This window comes from Centrocercus urophasianus, unplaced genomic scaffold (genome assembly GCF_019232065.1).
Source record: "Centrocercus urophasianus isolate 14NV4802_14NV808 unplaced genomic scaffold, USGS_Curo_1.0 seq_13, whole genome shotgun sequence".
Classification (NCBI taxonomy): Eukaryota; Metazoa; Chordata; class Aves; order Galliformes; family Phasianidae; genus Centrocercus; species Centrocercus urophasianus.
This window is the reverse complement of record NW_024884475.1, coordinates 49,960,083-49,979,171: the sequence shown is the minus strand read 5'-3', so window position 1 is coordinate 49,979,171 and position 19,089 is coordinate 49,960,083. Positions and strand designations below refer to the sequence as shown.

General features: G+C 44.4%; 1 protein-coding gene across 2 annotated transcripts in view; it reads right to left on the bottom strand.

The window, feature by feature from the left end:
• STOX2 (storkhead box 2) overlaps positions 1–19,089 on the bottom strand; it is a 123,209-nt gene that overhangs the window by 46,009 nt on the left and 58,111 nt on the right. Inside the window, exon 1 of one of the 2 annotated variants that reach the window (XM_042811441.1) lies at positions 13,633–13,798. The exons of the other annotated variant lie outside the window; for it this stretch is intronic. Coding sequence (XP_042667375.1) covers positions 13,633–13,798 — 166 coding nt within the window. Of the gene's footprint in view, positions 1–13,632; positions 13,799–19,089 lie in introns of those variants that run through there. 2 annotated transcript variants of the gene reach the window in all.

Sequence of the window (19,089 nt, the reverse complement as noted above, 5' to 3'; positions counted from 1 at the left end):
CTAAATCTCTACAAAGCCTTCCTGGATACTCTCTGCAGCTCTCTGAGCTGGTTTCAGGCAGTTTTCATAACATATACAATGCAGGAGGAGCCTGGGCACATCCAACACATTAGCTTACAATGCTCCATCCACAGTAGCCTGGTCAGACAGGGTTGGTGGCTGGCCACTAGCTCCTTGCATAGGAGATGGGTAAGTCCTGTACCCTGCCCCTGACCAGCAGCAACAGCTACCCACTGATATCAGAGCGCTGGAGCTGTGAAGACGCGAGGGGAGAAAGCAAGGGACATATCCTTGTATAATATTTACATGGCTTTATTATCTTTATGATTTAAAATGTATATGGCTTATATTATTACAAACCTCCAAGAATGGCTAAGTTGAGATACATATCCTGGAAGTGAGGTATAAATGCAACTATGAATATCACTTCTTTGCAACTCAACTCATTAAGCTTTGGCTTTTTCCTTGCAACATTATTTTTATGTCTTCAAAGATAAAAGTAGTCAAGCCAAAAAAATCAACCCAAAACACTCCGTCATAAAACCCAGCTGCTTAGCATATTTCATTACCACAATGACTTCAAAAATACTGAGCAACTCCAACCTGCAAGCCACTTGGCTTTAGCAAGAGATAAGTGCCTGAGATAAGAGAAGTATAATTGTTCAATGTAACACGGCAGCGTTTTATATAAATACTTGCTAACACAGCACTTCATACAGTTTGTTTCAGACTTGTAAAATTCTGATGAATGTTTCAACTTTTTTTGTGCCTATATTCATTTAGTATAAGGACACAAAACTAATACTAGAAGGCATCCAAAGAGGGCTACAAAGATGTTTGAAGGGCAAGATGTGTGAAGAGCAGCTGAGGCCCCTCGGTTTGTTCAGCCCAGAGCAAACGAGGCTGCGACCTGCAGCTCCTCACAGGGGACACTGACAGAACCCAAAAGAACAGCATGGAGCTGCATCAGGAAAGGGCTGAGTGGGCATTAGGAAGAAGTTCTTCACCAGAGGACAATGGGCATGGAAATGCTGCCCATGGCAGCAGTCGTGGCCTCAAGCTGCTGGAGATCAAGGAGAATTTGGACAGTGCTCTCTGACGTAGGGCTTGAATTTTGGGCAGTCTGTGTGGCGCCAGGAGTTGGATTCAATGATCCTTTTGGGTGCTTCCCAGCTCAGGATTTTCTGTGATTCTGTTGTTCAATGTAACAACAGAGCAGTTATACTTTGCCATACAGACCAAAGCCTACAGGCCTCTACAAGTCATTCAGCTAATTCCACTGATGAAGAGTCTTAAACAGCTGGTTCCTGAAGAACTCTGAAATTGGGATTAACCAGATTAACCTTTTGCTCATAACAAAATGCTTTGAGTGTAACCTAGCACAGCACTTTTTTTCAGTAATATCAAGCAAATTTGACAGAGGGGTAATCTCAGAGGTCTCACCTCACCACAACTTAACGTGACCCATCACAAGATCTTCTTGGGAAAAGACTAAAGCCAAAGCTCAGCCGCATAAGATGACATCAGAGCACCCACATGGGAGAAAAGTTTTATGAAAGAAAACCACAGGAAACTAAGCTTCAGAAGTCTCACAGTTCACAAAAACTTCCTAGTTTTTTTCCCTTTCATAGCTACTCGTGAGTAATTGCTTGAGGGTAACCCTGCAGCCTCCACTCAGAGTTAATCACCCTTTCAATACCAGTTTACTGCCCACTTCCAAACTTAGAAGCATTCTTGTTTCACATAATTATCACCCTTCTGTCCAACTCCCTGCCCTTCAAATTATTAGTAAAATCCAGGGGAGAGATGATCACACTGATACGATGGCAAACGACAGCCTAGCATCACAGGAGAGAATGGTAAAGTCTATGATATCACATCATAACATGTTTTGGTTGCCTACAATACTCAGCAATAGCCACCTGAGGCTGCAGTTTTCCCCTTTCCTAACCTATATGCTTTTTACGTAAGTGCCCAGAGCCCTCACCGTCCCCTCCTAAGATTCTGAGACTGAATTCTTAATTATTTTTTTTTTTTTGGAATCATTTCCTAAAAATTTACTATTTTTCTAACACTTCTACCATTCTGCATCCTATTTATTTTCTACCATTTGCATTGTTTTTCCAGTGTTTATATTTCAGTCTTGCCAGGAAAAATGTCTACAACATCACTTACAATTACTAACAGCATGCATATCTAAATTAAACCCCTGCAGATGTAGGCCAAGCATAAACAGAATACACTCAGGTTGGTATACAATACAGTCTCCCCACACAAAACATGTGAAACAGACATATACTGATGCTACCCTAACAAGTAAGATAAAAATTCAGCAGAATTTTGGAGATTAAAGACAGTATAAGGTAAAATGATTTATAACCTACATAAATGCCATTTATGCTGTGTGCTCTAGTATGTTTAGATGCATACAAACGTTCACACAAACATGTTAACTTTTACCTGTTCCATGAAGGCCCATGGCACATGTACAACAGCTCACTATGAGAAAGGGAAGAGTCACTGTCATCACCACCAGCCTCATCTGCATTACACACCCGAAATCTATTTCGGAAAACACATTTTAGTGATGCAGGTCTGTGAGTTAATGGGGCTTAGAGATACAAATTTGATGTACACACAAGATCACTGTCTTAGCACCTCTGTAGAGAGATGGTGGCAACTGAAAAACTCAACACACTGGGACCATTTTCAAAGATAGCTTAATTGACAAGCATACAGAGTCGGTTCAGGCCCAGATGCAAAACCAGGTATGTGGATTTTAAAACCTGCACAGTTCCATTTACCAGCCTTCAAAGATGCTGAATGTTCATGTTTTGTGAAAATTAGTGCTTTTACTGAGACATCCGATGTGTCACAACCTCAGGAAGTCATAGTGAAAAAGTTATGATCTTCACCTATAGCTGAACAAACGCCTCTCACCTAAGATTATCTCAGGAGACATCCAGGAACTCCAAAACAAGGAAAAGGGATACCTCAGAGACATGAAACTTTTGGACCCAATTCTGCAGTACTTTCTCAGGACAACAGCAGTTCTGCCTGATTAATAAGTGGAAGACTTGGAAACTGCTAATGTCTTGGCACCAGATCCTACTTGCAATGTAAATTAAGAGTTGACATTTTCAGAATGTCAAGAGTTGATGTAACAAGAAGCTTCTGCTTAATGCAAGCCTTTCATCTAGGCATGTGTCACCTTTGAGATGAGACGGCTCACGATGCTCAGAACTCAACAGGGGAAGGGAAGGGAACTAAGAGAATAAAACTAATTGAAAGCAGGAATAAGTGGAATCACAGAAATCATGAAGAAATGCTCCTTTCATGACCTCACAGCCTATCTTACGTAAAAAGAGAATGCGTGATGACATGCACATTATTAATATTCCAGTTTCAGGGACTCTGGAGTTCATGCGTGTTGTATCTGGAGAAAGAGGACTGATGTTGCCTCCCAGGCTAGTGGCCAATATGTTGTTGTTCACTTCCAAAAACCTCTAAGCCTTCTTCACAAGCGCACACATTCCTCACTTGTAGAAATACTGCAAAGCAGGGCAGGAGGAGGTCCAATGCAAGAATTACACTGATGATGCACAAAACTTAGGGCTGTCACAGGGCAGCTCCTCATACGTTAGGTAAGCATTTGCCACTGCCCTAAATTTTCCACATGTACCTGGGAGAGAAACCTGTGAGGATTACCAAGCAAACTGCACTGCCTGAAACAGCAAGAGACAGGGAAGCATGTAGGGGAAATACCATATTGCTTTCTTCTTCCCCCTTCCTGGGCACCTGTTCATGGTCACACTAGGACACAGCACAGAGAGCAAGACAGACATTGGTCTTACCTGGTACAGACACTCTCAGGTTCTCACCTGTGATTAAAACATTAACACTTCTTTGCTATGTCAGCACAGAAACACCAGTTTTCACACCATTCCTCTTGCCTAACTCTTCTAACTAGACAGCCTCATTGTACTTTCCATGCTCCTTCCAGCCCCTGCACTTTGCTTCAAAAAACATCACTGTACAGCAACACACTCCCAGGTGGTTTCAGGTTTTTTTCTTGCTGCTGGTCCCCATGATGTAGCCTTCCTAACGCTATGCACAATGAACACATAACACATTTACTTAGAAATACAATATCCAGGTCAAATACTCCAATCTGAAAAGCTGGGTTTTCTACTAGAGATAAATGACAGCTCCTAAGGGCCACTGCACTAGACAGTTTTGCCTCAGTGTTTACAGACCTTGGTTTGACACCAACCCATGAGTAGAATCTAACAGCCAACATCAATTTGTATGCTTTAGTACTGTTTGAAATATACTATCCTATTCAACTGCCCCATTAGCTAGTGAATGAATTACAACGACACAAGAAGGTAAAGCTTTTTTCCCTCAATTTTTTAAACTCACCTTTATAACATTTAAAGGCATGCTACAGTGAAACACTTCAATTTACTTTCATACGTTTCTGGGAGACATAAAAGACAGGAAAACTACTAGGATGAAAAGGGATAATCATGCAAACCTGAGTGCACCGTATTGTTGCGTTGCATCCTCGGAACAATCAACAACAGGACAGAAACTAAATGAGGTTATTATCTGATAGGCAGAAAAGACTCAGATCAATTATTAGCCTTTGAAATGAGCTCAGAGACACTCAAGTGAAGGAGCAACAGTTCTAATTTAAATCCAGTTAGCTAAATGACTTACACTGAAATCTAGAGGTGAGCTGAGGAAACCTACTTCTCGTGGCCACAACACGGGACTCAAGACTGCTCTAGCACAACAGAAACGCACTGACAATGATTATTTTTGTTCACTGCCATCATATCCGCCCTTGTTTCTGGTTAGCCTGTCCCACTTTCCCCACCTCTCTCATCTATGACCCTTATTCAAAGGCAAATTCCAATTAAAAGGGAGCATCACTCAGCAGTTACAGCTATTCCCACCTCAGCCTCTACGATTCCCTGATGAAGGCAAAGGATACATGCAAGAGAGACAGGTATATACGCTGTCCAGGGAGGAGCGGCAGCAAAAAGTACAGCAAAGTTTCCTGCCTGAGCAAAGATTTTGTGCACTTTCCCATGACAGACAGAACTGGACCCCTGGACTTAGCATACATTCCAGTGTATGACAATTAGGAAAGATGTACAGAGACCACTTCCACAACACGTAATATTTAGCAACACATAAAAAGCAATAAGTAAGCTTGCATAACCAATCTCTTACTGTGCTGGATAGGGCAACGCAGCAGACTGTGTATCTCAAGAAAAGTTACTGTACACGTTTTTAAAATAAGCAATGCACTATTTTGTGACAAATGGTAATTACAAACATGCTTCCTAATCTGAGGTTTCCAAGAGACACGCTAGTTTCACAGTCATAGTTACTGAGGAATATTTCTGCAAATAAATGCAGAATTAAATGGATCATGCCCTCATTAAATATGCCTTAACTTTTGATTAGCCCTGGGCAGGCATTTGGACTGTTATCTCTGTAGTCCCCTTCCTACTGAGCCATGCTAATCTACTGTACTCTATTATATTCTATTCTATTGTAATTCCACAAACTGAATCTAAGATCGACACAAAGGAAAATGTACAGTATATTTATAAAAACAAAGTACGAAAAAAACATCTTATTTTGAGATGGCTACATCTTTCTTTCCAGAGAAGTCCTATCAAGTTGTTCAAACACTGAAACTTCACCACAGCAGCGGATGGAAAAATGAAGAAAAAATATTTTTTGAACTCTGCGTGGGGATTTTTTGCTGAAAACATTCCAATTAGATCCACTCTAATGCAGAGATCCCATGCAAACATGATTTCAAGATTTCACTGATGAAGCTGTGTTTTGTGAGTACAGTCAGGAGAAAAGGCAGGCTGCACTCCAGCGTTAAGATCCAGTCCTTGTGTTTGTTACCCTACCTCGAAGTTAACATAAGAGGCTGAAGGTCCCTTTGGGCTCCACTCTGAAATTTAGTCCACCATCTTCCCTTGCCTATAAGATAAGAAGCCCCATTCATGGCACCTAAAGCCTTATCGCGTATGGTCAGAAGTTCATCCTCTGGAACCAGGTCACAGGTCATCAACAGGAAATTCATGGGAAATTATGGAGGAAATTAAAAGAACACAAACGGGCACGAAAAGTAGTTTATGTAATCTGGGTTCTCCCAACGCTGCTTCCTGTGTTATGATGAACTAAGCTTTCTTACTGAACTTTGCCTTTTCCAAGCCACATTAAGTATTTCTGAATTGTCTATTATACTCTCTGTGCTTCAAAACAGTGAGGTTAAATTCACTACAAAGGGCCATTCAATTTTTCCCTAAGTGATGCAACTGAGAAAGAAAACGGTGGCAGAAAGGGCTGCTTTGAGACCACTAAGTGTATGTTTCTAATCCATAATCCACACACAAGAGTGAGAGATGCTCTACAGACGTGAGGACAGTACCCACACTGAAGAACAGGTTCTCATGGTGCTTCAGTTCTGGCATCGTGGTCAAGCTGCAACAGTAATCATCATTGAGCTTCAAAACATGATGGTTAGTGCCAAGGAATCAGTTCTACTCTGGTAGATATGCACTTTCACCCTTTCAGAATAAATCTGACAGTAAAACATTAGGGAGAGCAAGGGCTAAAGCTCTTCCAAGTTATCTGAACAACTTTTAAGCAGATGTTTAGCAGCAGTTACTGCTTAACTGTTTCAAAGCACCTTCAGTTGAAAGCTAAAACATGCAATGTACTGCCTAGCTACCAATACCCCCAATGGATCACTGAGACAGAAATCAGCAGAAGTTTCATTTTGTCTCTGTCTGTAATGTCGGACTTCAAAGCTGATTCTCACGACTCTCTTCTTGATATTTTCATTAAAGGGAAACAGCGTAAATGGGATCAACTACTCATTTATTCTTGTTCACAAAACCTTAATTCCACATGCAACACACCCACACTCAGCCATCTCTACCTTCCAAAGCCTAGGTCTGCTACTAGGTCTAATTCCCCAAAGAATATTTTCATCTGCTGCCTATCACCTTGTTACCTATCGCCTTCCTCTTTTGCATTCTGTTTTCAAATCCCACCAGAACAAATAAAACAGTTAAGATATCTTTGTTAAGCACTCCAATTTGAAGTTTCTACTAAGTTGTGCATTTTTAACTATTCTAGCACCTCTGTGCTGAGCAAGACAAAATAGCATTGGTAGAGTAGCCACTTCAATAAAAGTGCAAGAAAGGGCAAGCCAGCAGCTATAAGCCACTTTAACTACACCCTCATATCTACAGGCAGCAATCGGGAGAAATAGATGCTGGTTTGGGAGAGTTTTGCAGCTTCAGCATTCAAGCATTATCTGTATCTAGGAGTGATCATGCTGCCATTGGCCTTAGTACCAAAAATTCTTGCTAGGAAAGGTACAGAAGTGCGCAGCCTCCTGAGGCTTTTAGGGAAGATTTTAATTGTTGCACATCTCAGTTTCAACTGCTACCACTCCTATGCCTTTTTTCTAGTGCAAATAAAACCCAATGGTTAGACTGAATTGCATCAAATATTTCTTAGATACTCCTTACAAAGGGCATCCCTTATTTCCTGGCTGAGGTTTAAATTTACTCCACTGAATGTAGCCAGCTTTGATAGCGTAACAGCAGCCTAACCATTTAAAAAAAAAAAAAAAGATTGTTTAGCAATTCTTACACTAGACCTAAATCAGCATTTTTTCTTCTGACTTTAATACTGCTTGGCCTTTTGCAGCGAGGTAAAAGCAGGCTCAGGAGGAGCCACAAATAGGTTGTACCTGAACATTTTTTCCAGTCTTTCTTTTTTCAATTACAGGTTAGACGTCACGGCCCACAGTTTAGATGACAGGAAGCTGACTCAACTTTGGTGCTATACACAGAAACATCCTACAACCTGCTACGGATTACAAAACAGTTGTCACCCTAAAGAACCTCCCGAGAACACTGGGAGAAACCCCAATTTTTGGAGGACTTCCACAGTGTGCTTGGCAAAATATTATTCTTTCATTCTTCCTACCTGATTTACTTATCTCTCTTTTAATCGTGTGAAGAACTTTGCAAAGATGGCAGTTCACTCTTCTACCCACAAGCAAAGGCTTATTGCCCACAACTGATACAGTCACTGGTCTAAACCCAGGTAACCGGCAAAATCCTCACATTTCAGCCGCCTCCAACACGTAACACAATTTGCAAAGATGCAGCTGTAATTCCATTCCAAAATGGCCAGACACTCAACACCCTTCAGGCTTATCAAAACTTGCTGGCAAAGGCAGAGTGTAGCTTCTGCACCTGTGACAGCTCGGGAACTATTTGCGATAAATCAGTATCATGTCTGTTCTGAGCACTTGTCTGTCCTTGAAAGAGGAGCCTCCTGTACCTTCAATAGCTATCACAGTGTCTAATGTGCATACAAGAAGTTACTTCAATCACACGACCATTGGAAAACACACCTGGAAACGTATTCTGATTCAGAACAGGATGCCACCTCTGTGCAAACACCCTTTGGTGATCTGATCCCAGTCCCCCCTGCGCACCCTGACCTGGCCCAAGGTGCAAGCGACTGAGCAAAGACAATGCAGAGCCTGAGAATGCAAACGGGCTCCCAGTAGCAGTGAGGGAGGCTGGGAAAGAAAAATAACCTGAAACTTAGCCCAGCAGAGAGGAGTGCTTTGAAGTGAGATGGAAACCTGAGCAGGTCTAGGTGAGATAGACACACACACAGACTTCTGTTTCTTTCTAACAGTCATTCCTCATAGATTTAACTTGCACTGCCACAAAATAAAAAGCCCTGGATCCCCTTGCTTGTAGGTCACAGTGGACAGGAAAGACATATACTCCAATGCAGTTCACCCAGCTGGGAGAAAGCACAATTAAGACAAAGGAAACTGTCCATAGCTTGGTGTGAGAGTGAAGAATCATGGATATGCAGGAAACATCTCGGGGCCTGGTCAGAAAGGACCAGGACTGCAGAGTTAACACTAGAGTTAAAACTGCACGAGCAACCACAACACTGAAATTCACAAAGGGTATCAGAGAAGACTGTGTTTCATATTCTCTTTGTAAAGAAACCAAGAGGAAAAAACAAGCCAGAAATTGTGCAGAAAAGGCTGGTCCATGAACTTATGCAAAGTTTGCGGTCTGAAGACAGGACAGCTAGACCCTCCTTCCTCCACACCAAGCCCAGTGAAAGTTCCTGCTTTTCCCTCAAGGTAAGCAGATGCCCCAGGGACCAAAACAAACTGGAAGGCACAGGCAGCCCAGAAACAATTTCCTAAGCCATTAAAACAAGTTTGAGCCACCCAGGTTGGGCTGCTCAGCAAAGGCTGGAGCAAGTGAAGCAGAGCAAGAGCCAAGGGGCAACAGCTCTCTCTGGTCCCTGGCATCCACCTGCTCTTTTGTTTTTACTGTTCTAGGAGTGAGTCTGGCCTAAAACTAAACTATTCAGAATCTAGGAGGAAAAGACATCACATTATTGGTAAGTAGACTAGTTAGAAGGTGTTTCTTAATGCTACACAGAGAGAAAAAGGTGATGCAATACTGATTATTCCATTAAATATTAATTACAATACAGCTGCTTTCAAGTTAGAACATCCTGTCTTAGATAATTGAATTAAGCAACAGGAGAACTGAAAAAGGTCCAAGGCTTTGTGTATACCTGTCATTTCCCAATTACATTACACTGCCTTCTTCAGATCATGCATCGTTATCTCCAAAGATTAATTTTTATTAGAGTCAGGAGTTGAAGCTTAGGAAAAGAAGTGATTCATGATTCTCAAACTTGCTCAAATTTCACTCCTCAAACCTTTGATTTTCTTCAAGAAGGCTGTAGAGGTGGCCCTAGACTTTTCAACACACATCCTGGAAGCAGGCTATCTTTTCCTCCTACAAATCATAGCCTGCATGCAGACAACATCAGTAGACTTCCCAGGATTAGATACTTCTTGTCTGTCTCTTCTGATTCAGCTTGCTAACCAAGCTCCACTAACTGTAGGAGACTGAATTCCACTGTTCAGCTTCAGAGCACTGAAACACCTGCAAGGAAGTTTTACAGCAAAGAACAATAAAGTCACTGCAAACTTTTCAGAAGGCAGCCTTCAAATAAGCAAGCTCTGGCATTAGTTTTTACCACTGCAGAGAGTTCTCCAGACGTTCCTTCAAGGCTGCTACCCTACACCACCCCCAGCCCAATCTGACACACTGCCTCCACCACTGAGGCCTTCAGCTCCAACAGCTCAGGAAAGGCTGCAGGAAAAAAGGATTTCTTTTCAGAGCACTCTCAACGTCTGGTAACGTTTTACAGCTGGGTTAACCACAGCGTGTAGCTCATCTCTCTGCCACAAGAAAAACCAGGATTTCCCTTCTTTATTTAGGAGGGGGAAAAAAAAAAAGTATTTGACATTTCAAGTTAAACGCCTGTTATTTCATGTGACTTCTTGGAGCTCTCATTCCTGAATTTCATCAAGTTTTATTCTGCTTGGCAGTTTTATATGACTCCTTTCTTTCCCCTTCAATTAAGTAACAATCCATCAAAACCATCAAGTATATTTCCCCTTTTTCAGCAACGTTGATTGGATTCAAACTTTTCAACATCTCTTTTCACGCAAGGTCAAAGCTCTACGTTGTTGTAGTTTTCTTTTCTGGTGGTTTTTTTCCCAAGTCAGCCATCCGCTGGGAAATTAATATTCAGCATGAACAATGAACTCCTCGCATGGCCTTTGAACCTCGCGGTTGCTAGGAGGCCTAAAGGAACCCTGGAGTACAGCACATTTAATAGCACGTATCAAGAGATTATTCAGCAGTAAAAATGTGTGATTTTCTAAATTCCATGCCTTTTTCTTTTCCCTCTCCTTATTTCCATCTGCCTTGATCTGTCAAACAATCTCTAAATTTCACACGAACTGCAATGGCATCCGCAGTAATTTTCTGTAATTATGGGCAGTTTGTTCCTAAAGTATCGAAAACATGACTGCTAGCCAGCAGTGCTGCTTCTCGTCAAATAAGCATCAAACTGGTCCTTACTCAGCTTTGCTGAAAATGCTGCTTAAAGCCAGGTGTGCTTCACCACTCCAGCGTGAGGTCTACACTTACCCTATGAACAAGGCTCTCTATAGAGACTGCTCTTCCTCCCCCAGAAAAGCATTGGCTGTAAAAACACTGCTCAGTATTTCAGTGCTGCTGAAAGAAACGTATCTACAAGTTCCCCATGCCCTGCTCAAACACACTTGAATAGTAGTGTTTTCAGCTTCTTAGCATCTTATTAGAAGTCCTTTTTTACTGTTTTCCTACCCAGAGTAACTGAGGCAAAAACCCAAGGCTTCTAGCTTCTTTCCCACCCTCCACCCCCACGTCAAACAATGCAGTATCTAATTAAAAGAGAACCACAACAATACTAATGGTGATGAGGTTAAACGCTTGGATAAACAGAATGCAGCCCTCTGAAGAGCCCCTGTGCTTCAAATAGTGAGATGTATTTAGATACAGTGGCCATTCCTCACAAAACTAATATTTGTCAAGGCAATGGACTACGATTCTTTAAAAATAAATGAATGTGGAAACCATCCATCAACAGAGAACAATTGCATTTCCAGCTAGAAGCCAATCAGGTTCTTCCTAAAACATTTCTGACTTCAATTTTCAACATAGCATTCCTCCAACAACTTGAGCAGGTTGCTCAAACTAAATGTGACATCCATCCTTCTTCAATTGTTGCAGTTTAAATCAACGTACTGGATAAACACAGTACTGAGGGGGTGCAGAGATTCATTTTAGAGTGGATTTCATACCCATAGGCCCCTAAAAACACAGTCATCGTCCAGAGAATGCTGGGTGACACATCTCATTCTAAGGATCGCTCGTGCTCGAACACCTACGTGGATTGAGGCAACCTTGCCAAGATAAAGCTTTTACAGAGCCAAAGTGTTTCCCTGAAGAATTAAAAACAAGCAAAACCCACACCACTTGGCACACGTGAGTGCCTTCTCTTTTAAAAATGGGTTTCCAGCCTTGAAGTACTGAGTTACGCAGGACCAACACAGCTCCGTATCTCTGCATCAGGAATGTGAGCACATCCATGAAGAACAACAAAAATCTTCGCCGCACACTCAGGTTTGGCTCTCCAGCTGCCTGCAGAACCTGCAGCGCCAACACAACAAACACCCCCTCCCAACAACCGCTCTCTTTTTCTTCAGCTGCTCAGGAATAAATTACACTTGTCATTTCCTCCCAATCTGTGGCTTCCCAGGAAAGAGGGAAAAAAATCAGAAGGGCTACTGCCAAAATGGCACAGTATTCTCACATGGGCAGATTTTGCAGTGAAATGCATGTTCTTCCCCTTCTGCCTGGAGGTTAATGAAAGAGCAGTCACACAGCATTTTCAAACCATGAGAACCAAAGAGAAATGTTTATTAGAGACAGAGAGAGCAAAGCAAGTGTGTAACTGACAGCCACAATCTTTAGCTCAACCTCTGCAACAGTAATCAGGAGGGGGGGGGGATTGGAAATGTTTTCAGTAATGCATGAAAAATACCTTCATTTTCTCCCTCTCCCTCTTTTTCTCCTTTAAAGGAATCCGCCTACTCAACCTAAATCAAGCCTTAGAGGGAAAACAAGCCTTCATGATAAACTAGGATTTGATGCAGTGGCAATGAAACGTTATGTCCGAGCATCACAATAAGCAGGCAGCAGAACAACAAAGGAGGTTTCCAGGATTTTCTGCCCCCGTCCCCCTCCCCATCAGCATTTTCCCAAGTCTTCCTTCTGCTGTTTATGAAATGTCTGAATCCCCGAGCCCATGCGGATGCTTTTCAGGATGAAGCAGCTTCCATTAACGTTACCGAGGCTTTCTGACATTGCAGCAGCACTCTAGCCGAAGCAAAGCCTCTCCCGATGCCCGCCTTTCCCCATGCTGGTTTTTGTTTGGTGTGTGCTCTCCCTTCCCCATGCACAAACACATTGGTGCAGTGCCCACTATTTCCCTACGGCCTCCCCTGATGGTGACGGCCTGAGAAACATAGGTGCACGTGTGCACTGCCCGCATACTCGGCTCTGCTCCCCTTCTGCACCTCCGACACCAAATGTTAACGTGTTTACAGGCATTTGCACCAGAGCAGAAACATGCAGCCGGAGCCTGGCAAGGTGCTAGAGGACGGTTGGACCTGATTATCTCAGAGATCTCTTCCAACCTTCACGGTCCTATGTCCATACGAGGGGCAGGCTGGCCACGGCAGGTGACCCTTTTTCCCTCGCAGACAGACAAACGCGGCGGAGCGCTGGTTTACAGCGGGGCCAGCTGCATTACAAGCATAACGTGCAGCAGCAGATTCCCAGCACATGCTCCCAGCACAAAAGGAGCAAAGGGCTCCACGCTCTGCGCGCCCGCTCCTCTCCGCCTGCCCTTCCGCGGCGCTGAGACGTGACCGTTCCCCCCCGCCTTATTTCACTCCGCTAATAGATTTTAAACACCATATTGCGAGGGCCTTGCCGTGAATCTTGCCGAGGTACAAAATGGTGGATGTACGCTATTTTTTTTTTTTTTTTTGCATTATTCATAGCAAGTTATGCTCCCCGCAGCCGCACGCCCGCAGCCCGCAGCCCCGCCGGCGGTGCTACCAACCTGATGTCATGTAGCCCCGCGACGCCTGCGAGATGAAAGCCGGCGGGAAGTGTTTGTGCAGCCGGTAGTCCTTCTCGCTGCGGGACCGCATGCGGTCGGAGGCCCGGTCGGAGAAGTCGGAGCTAGGCCAGGCCCGCCGCAAGGTCGTGCTCCGCGTCTTCTTCATGCTGAGGATGCCCGAGCAGTGCCCCCGCAGCAGCGCAGCACGGGCCGGGCCTCGCGGCGCTCCCGTCAGCCCAGCGCCGGCGCCGCCGGGGCGCAGCCTGCGCCCATGGTGCCGCTGCCTGCTCTAGGGCGCGGGCGGCACGGCCCGGCCGCTCTTTTTTTCCCTCTCCCCCTCGAATGATCCAATTTTACACACGTCCCACAATGCATTACACTTCATTTGCAATCAGTCCGGCTTACAGCTTCCAGATTCGTGAGGAGGAAAGGCACATTATGTGGCTTCTCAGGCAAAAAAAAGGGGAGGGGGCAGATCTGCAGCGTGAACGCTCCGGGATCCCAAACAATAGCCCGATTCAGCCTAGCCGTGCTTAGCCAACTGTGAGCCGCCACACAAAAGACCCAAACAAACGAGGAAAACCCCACGGCTGCCGGTTGTGACCCGAATCGCAGCGCGCCCGGCGCTGGGAGAGGCGGCGGCGGCTCCCGGCGGGAGGAGGAGGACGAGGAGGAGGGGAAAGAGCAGGAGGAGGGGAAGGAGGAGCGAGCGCCTCGCCCGGCCGCGGGGCCGGCGGAAGCACCGCGACCCCCCCCGCCGTTCCTCAGGCCCCGGCGGCCGGCAGCGGCCCGCGGCCTCCCCCTGCCGTGGCGGCGGCGGCCCCCCTCACCGCCGCCCCGGGCTCTATGGCTGCCGACGCCGCGCTAGAAGCGGGGGGCGATGCCGCCGGGGGGGCCGCTAGCCGCGCCACCGTCCGTGCTCACGGCAGCCCCGGCCCGGTGCGCTGGTCCCGCCGGGCTCCGCGAGCAGCGCGCGGGTATTTACATACAAAGCCCCGTGCGCTGCGGGTGGCCCGACCCCCTCCCTGCCGCCCTCCTCTTCCCTCTCGCCAGCCCTAGGCACCCTACGAGGGGCGGCAGGACAGGGCGGCACCGCTCCCGTGCCCATCGCCCGGCCGGGGCACACCTGGGGGAGAGCGGGCGGGCGGCGGGGTTTTTCCCGTGCGTCCCAGCATACTCCGGGCGCTCCTTTCCTCCTCAGAGCCCGGTGGAGGACTCCCACAGCTTGCCCGAGGTGGGCCACAGCAGGGCGTTTGGAAACTGGAGCCACGAGGATGTGTGTGGCTCCTGCATCTCACCCCGCTGGTGCATGTGCCTGCTGCCATGTTGAAGCAGTGGCCTGCACGAAGGGGTTTGGGGACCAAAACTGCACTGAAGGACTCGGTTCCTTGGGTGCGCTTGGAGTCAGGTGATGCCACAATGTTACCTGTGAAGGAAACTATGACACAGGGATATTAAGATGCTGCCTAAGCTCAGCTAATAAATCACTTGTGCTTACTTTTTAGTATTATTTTTAAAATATAATTAATGAACGCTCCTTCCCACAGGGTTTAGTCTCATTTCTAAAAGCATGGAAAAATCAGAGGTCTGTAATTTGGACAGCAATTGAAAGCTTTCAGTAGTGTCACAATATGGGAAAGATGACAGCGAGTGACTAGGACATCAAAGTGAACAGGCCTGGAGACACACTCCCATCAGGGCCATGGCCATGAAGCCTTGAGCTCATTCCCCATCCTCACCTAAGCGGGCCCTGCTCAGCCTCTGGACAGACAACACACCAAAGAGTCATTCAAGGTTCCATTTGCTGCCACCCTGTTCATATGGTATCAAAATGATGTGAATGAAACCTGTCAAGAAATCAAATACAAATTGGGTCCTTGTTCATTCATTTTCATTTCCTTCCAACAGTGTGAAAAACCAGGGAGAGCTACATATTTCCATTGATGTCTGTATACTGGGAGAAACGCGAAGAAGTAAGATGAGCAAAAAAACTGGCCCAGAGCACCACTAATGAAAATATAAGATATTTTCCATCATGCAACTTACTCATCTAGCAATTTACTCATCAACCTACGCAAGGCTTATAATAGAACATTTTCATCCTCAAACCCAAAAAAAACTAAAGAGAAGTTCTAGAATCGCTCAACTTTTCTAATCCAAGACAGATCTGGATAGGTCGGTTAGCACAAACTAAGTCAACACCCCCAAACCTACCCATTTCACTGGATGTAAAACAAAATGAAATCCTACCCAGGAGCATGAACTCCCCTTCCACTGTCTGAAAGTTGAGCAAATGATGTTCACGCTGTAGAAGAAGTGGCTGAAGGCAGCCTTTACCTGGCCAGCTGACTTCAACCTATGTCTGAACTAAACTCAACCTTTCTTCTAGTCTAGACACAGCCCTAGATATCATTCTGTTCCATTAAAAAAGACATGGAAAAAGATGCATTATATGAGGAATGAGACAAATAGGGATAAGCAATGAGGAGGAAAAATGAGGTCAAGAAGTAGAAAGACAGAACAAAGCAGGGTTGGAGGAGTGACAAGACCACAGTGATCCTGACACTATCTTTCTGTGTAATTATTCTAAACTAAAAACATGAGTCTACTTTTAGGGCTAGTTGAACAAGTAAGAGAGCGAGGGACAGCTCTAACACAGTCAGAGCTGTGCCCCACTGCAACTATCAGGAAAAAACACGTCCCAGTGCTTTTCCAGCAATTTGCTGTACACTGATGAACCAGTGACAGCATACAGGAATGATTCAAGTACTTTGAATTGACTTCAGTTGTATACTTGCAGGAATGGTCACAAGAGCAGTACAGTGTTTGCAATTTACGTTTTATGTCCTCTACACATTGATTGTAGGAGTCAGGCTGGCTTTAGGACAGTTAACAGGATGAGTCTCCATTGTGTGACAATTTTGAACAAGTAATGTTTTGCTCCTATGACTACACATTTGTTTCACATTAAAGTTGGACGTAGGGGGAAGAAATAAGCAATCCATCTAACAAAGCCCACTTTCTCTTCTCAAATGTAGGGAGATGAATTTAAAACCATTTTGGAAGCCTCCCGTCAGTCCTGAGACATTATGACTATGGTCAGCTAAAGCTTCTTCTACTCTATCTTTTCGGTTTTCAGCTGCAAAGTTTTTTTTGACATGCTGTCTGAAAACAAAGTTCTTTGCTTTGAAGAGAGGAATTCAGAGCAAGTTTCCTCCTGTTTTTGCATTGTTTGAAGTTGAGGTTTGTTACTGGGATGAATCAAATATATAATTAAAGACCACGTTTAAATTTTGTCTGTTTTCTTTGAAAAAGAGCTAGAACTGTGAGTATAACTGATTTTTTTTGCTTCAATGGCCAAACTGAAATAAAGTAATTTTCTTCATATGAATCGAAAGCTAAAATTTTAGGGCTTTTGAAAAAAAAAAAAAGAAAGAACATTATATTGTTAGACATTTCAAATTAGTGTAGGTTGTTGTTGTCTTTAGTAAAAGAAAATAAATGCGTGGATTCATACAGAGTTATGTTAGAGCAAGGTAGGGAAAGAAGAGCTCCCAGCTACAAACAACTCTCCTGTTTGGAATGACATTATAGACTCTTACAAGCACAGTTTGCAACAAATACAAAATTGCTGATTAATCAGACAGTTCCAACAGGTAGGGAGGGGACTTTTTATTCCATTTGGCTGAAACAGTTGTGAAATTCTGCTTTAATTTACACTTTGTATTTTTTCCTGCCTGTGGCATATTGGTAAAGTTTTGTCTAATTCTAGAACGTATCACTCAGTGCCACATCTACCCTTTTCTTGAATGCCTCTAGGAACGGTGATTCCATCACCTCCCTGGGCAGCACTGGTGTTTGATGTCCAGCAGGTACCATCTCCTTGAATTACCAAAAAGGTGAAACTAGATTAAATAGACCCATAGATCATAGAGACCTCAGGGAGGAAAAAAAAAGAGAGAGAGAGAATGAACTAAACCAAAAATGAACATCCCGCCTCTCTGTTAGCCTAATAGTTCCCAATCAGTGACATAACAGTAGCCATTCCAAAGGTACTGGTTGAGCATTATACATTTCATGAAAAGGGGCCTAGGTACACTGAAAACACCACAAAGGATTCTTACGGGTTCAAGCTTTTCACCACAACGCTACTTCAGCCAAAATTCATCATCGACAGCCTGAGGGCTTTTGGAGAAGCAATAAAAATGTTAGCTTCTGAAAAGCTTCTATGTTATCTCTTAAAAGTGAAAAAACAAATATTACTCCAGATATCTATCACTTTTGATCTTCATAAGCACTAACTAGGTGCTAAGCAGGTCTATTCCCATCTTGCTGATGGAAAAAGGCAAAAAGAAAAGGACACAAGGGGCCCAAAACAGCATAGGATATCAGTGACAAATGCACTGCTATACATCCACGGGTCCCAACTTCAGTTTCATAAGCTCATTTTTCCACTGTTGAAAAGTAATAATTATAGTTGGTAATTGTTAATATATATATATGTTTGCCAACCATATCCTGGGCTATGCTAAGCATATTCTGAGCTGCATCAAGAGAAGTGTGACCAGCAGGTCAAGGGAAGTGATTTCTGCCCCTCTATTATGCTCTTGTGAGACCCCACCTGGAGTTACTGTGTCCAGTTCTGTGGCCGCCAACATAAAAAGGACATGGAGCTGTTGAAGCAGATCCAGAGTAGGGCCACAAAGATGATCAGAGGGCTGGAGCACCACCCCTACAGAGACTGAGAACTCTTCAGCCTGGAGAAGGCTCCATGGGGACCTTATAGCAGCCTTGCAGTACCTGAAGGGGCCTACAGGAATGAGGGAAAACGGCTCCAAAGTAGAAGAGAGTAGATTTAGACTAGATAGTAGGAAGAAGTTCTTGACTGTGAGGGTGGCGAGACACTGGAACAGGTTGCCCAGAGAGGATGCCCCATCCCTGGAAGCACTCAAGGCCAGGCTGGATGAGGCTGTGAGCAACCTGGTCTATGGGAGGTATTCCTGCCTATAGCAGGGGGTTGGAACAAAATGATCTTAAAGGTCCCTTCCAACCCAAACCATTCTATAAATCTATGATTCTGTAATATGGCTCTATACTATATGTATGTACTGTACTATACGTACTATATGTATGAACTTTATATATATATGTGCGTGTGTGTATGTGCATGCGTGCTTGTCTGTGTGTACATGGTAATTGCTCTCATGTAATCTGGTATTTCAAGTTTCAGTCAGGGCAGCATTTCTTCTTCCTCCCCTTGGCAAACAGGTTTCTGTAGGGCAGAGGAGCAGACTTCATAGCAGGGGGGCTGCTGCTGGCACGTCAGCTTGACTGGCCTGGGGACCAACTACATGAAGTTTTCAACCAGAGCAAGCACTGACACAAAAATGTCAAAACAGATGAAATAGGACACACAAGGAGAAAAGCGGTGCCCCTCTTTGCTAGGAGGACTGCACA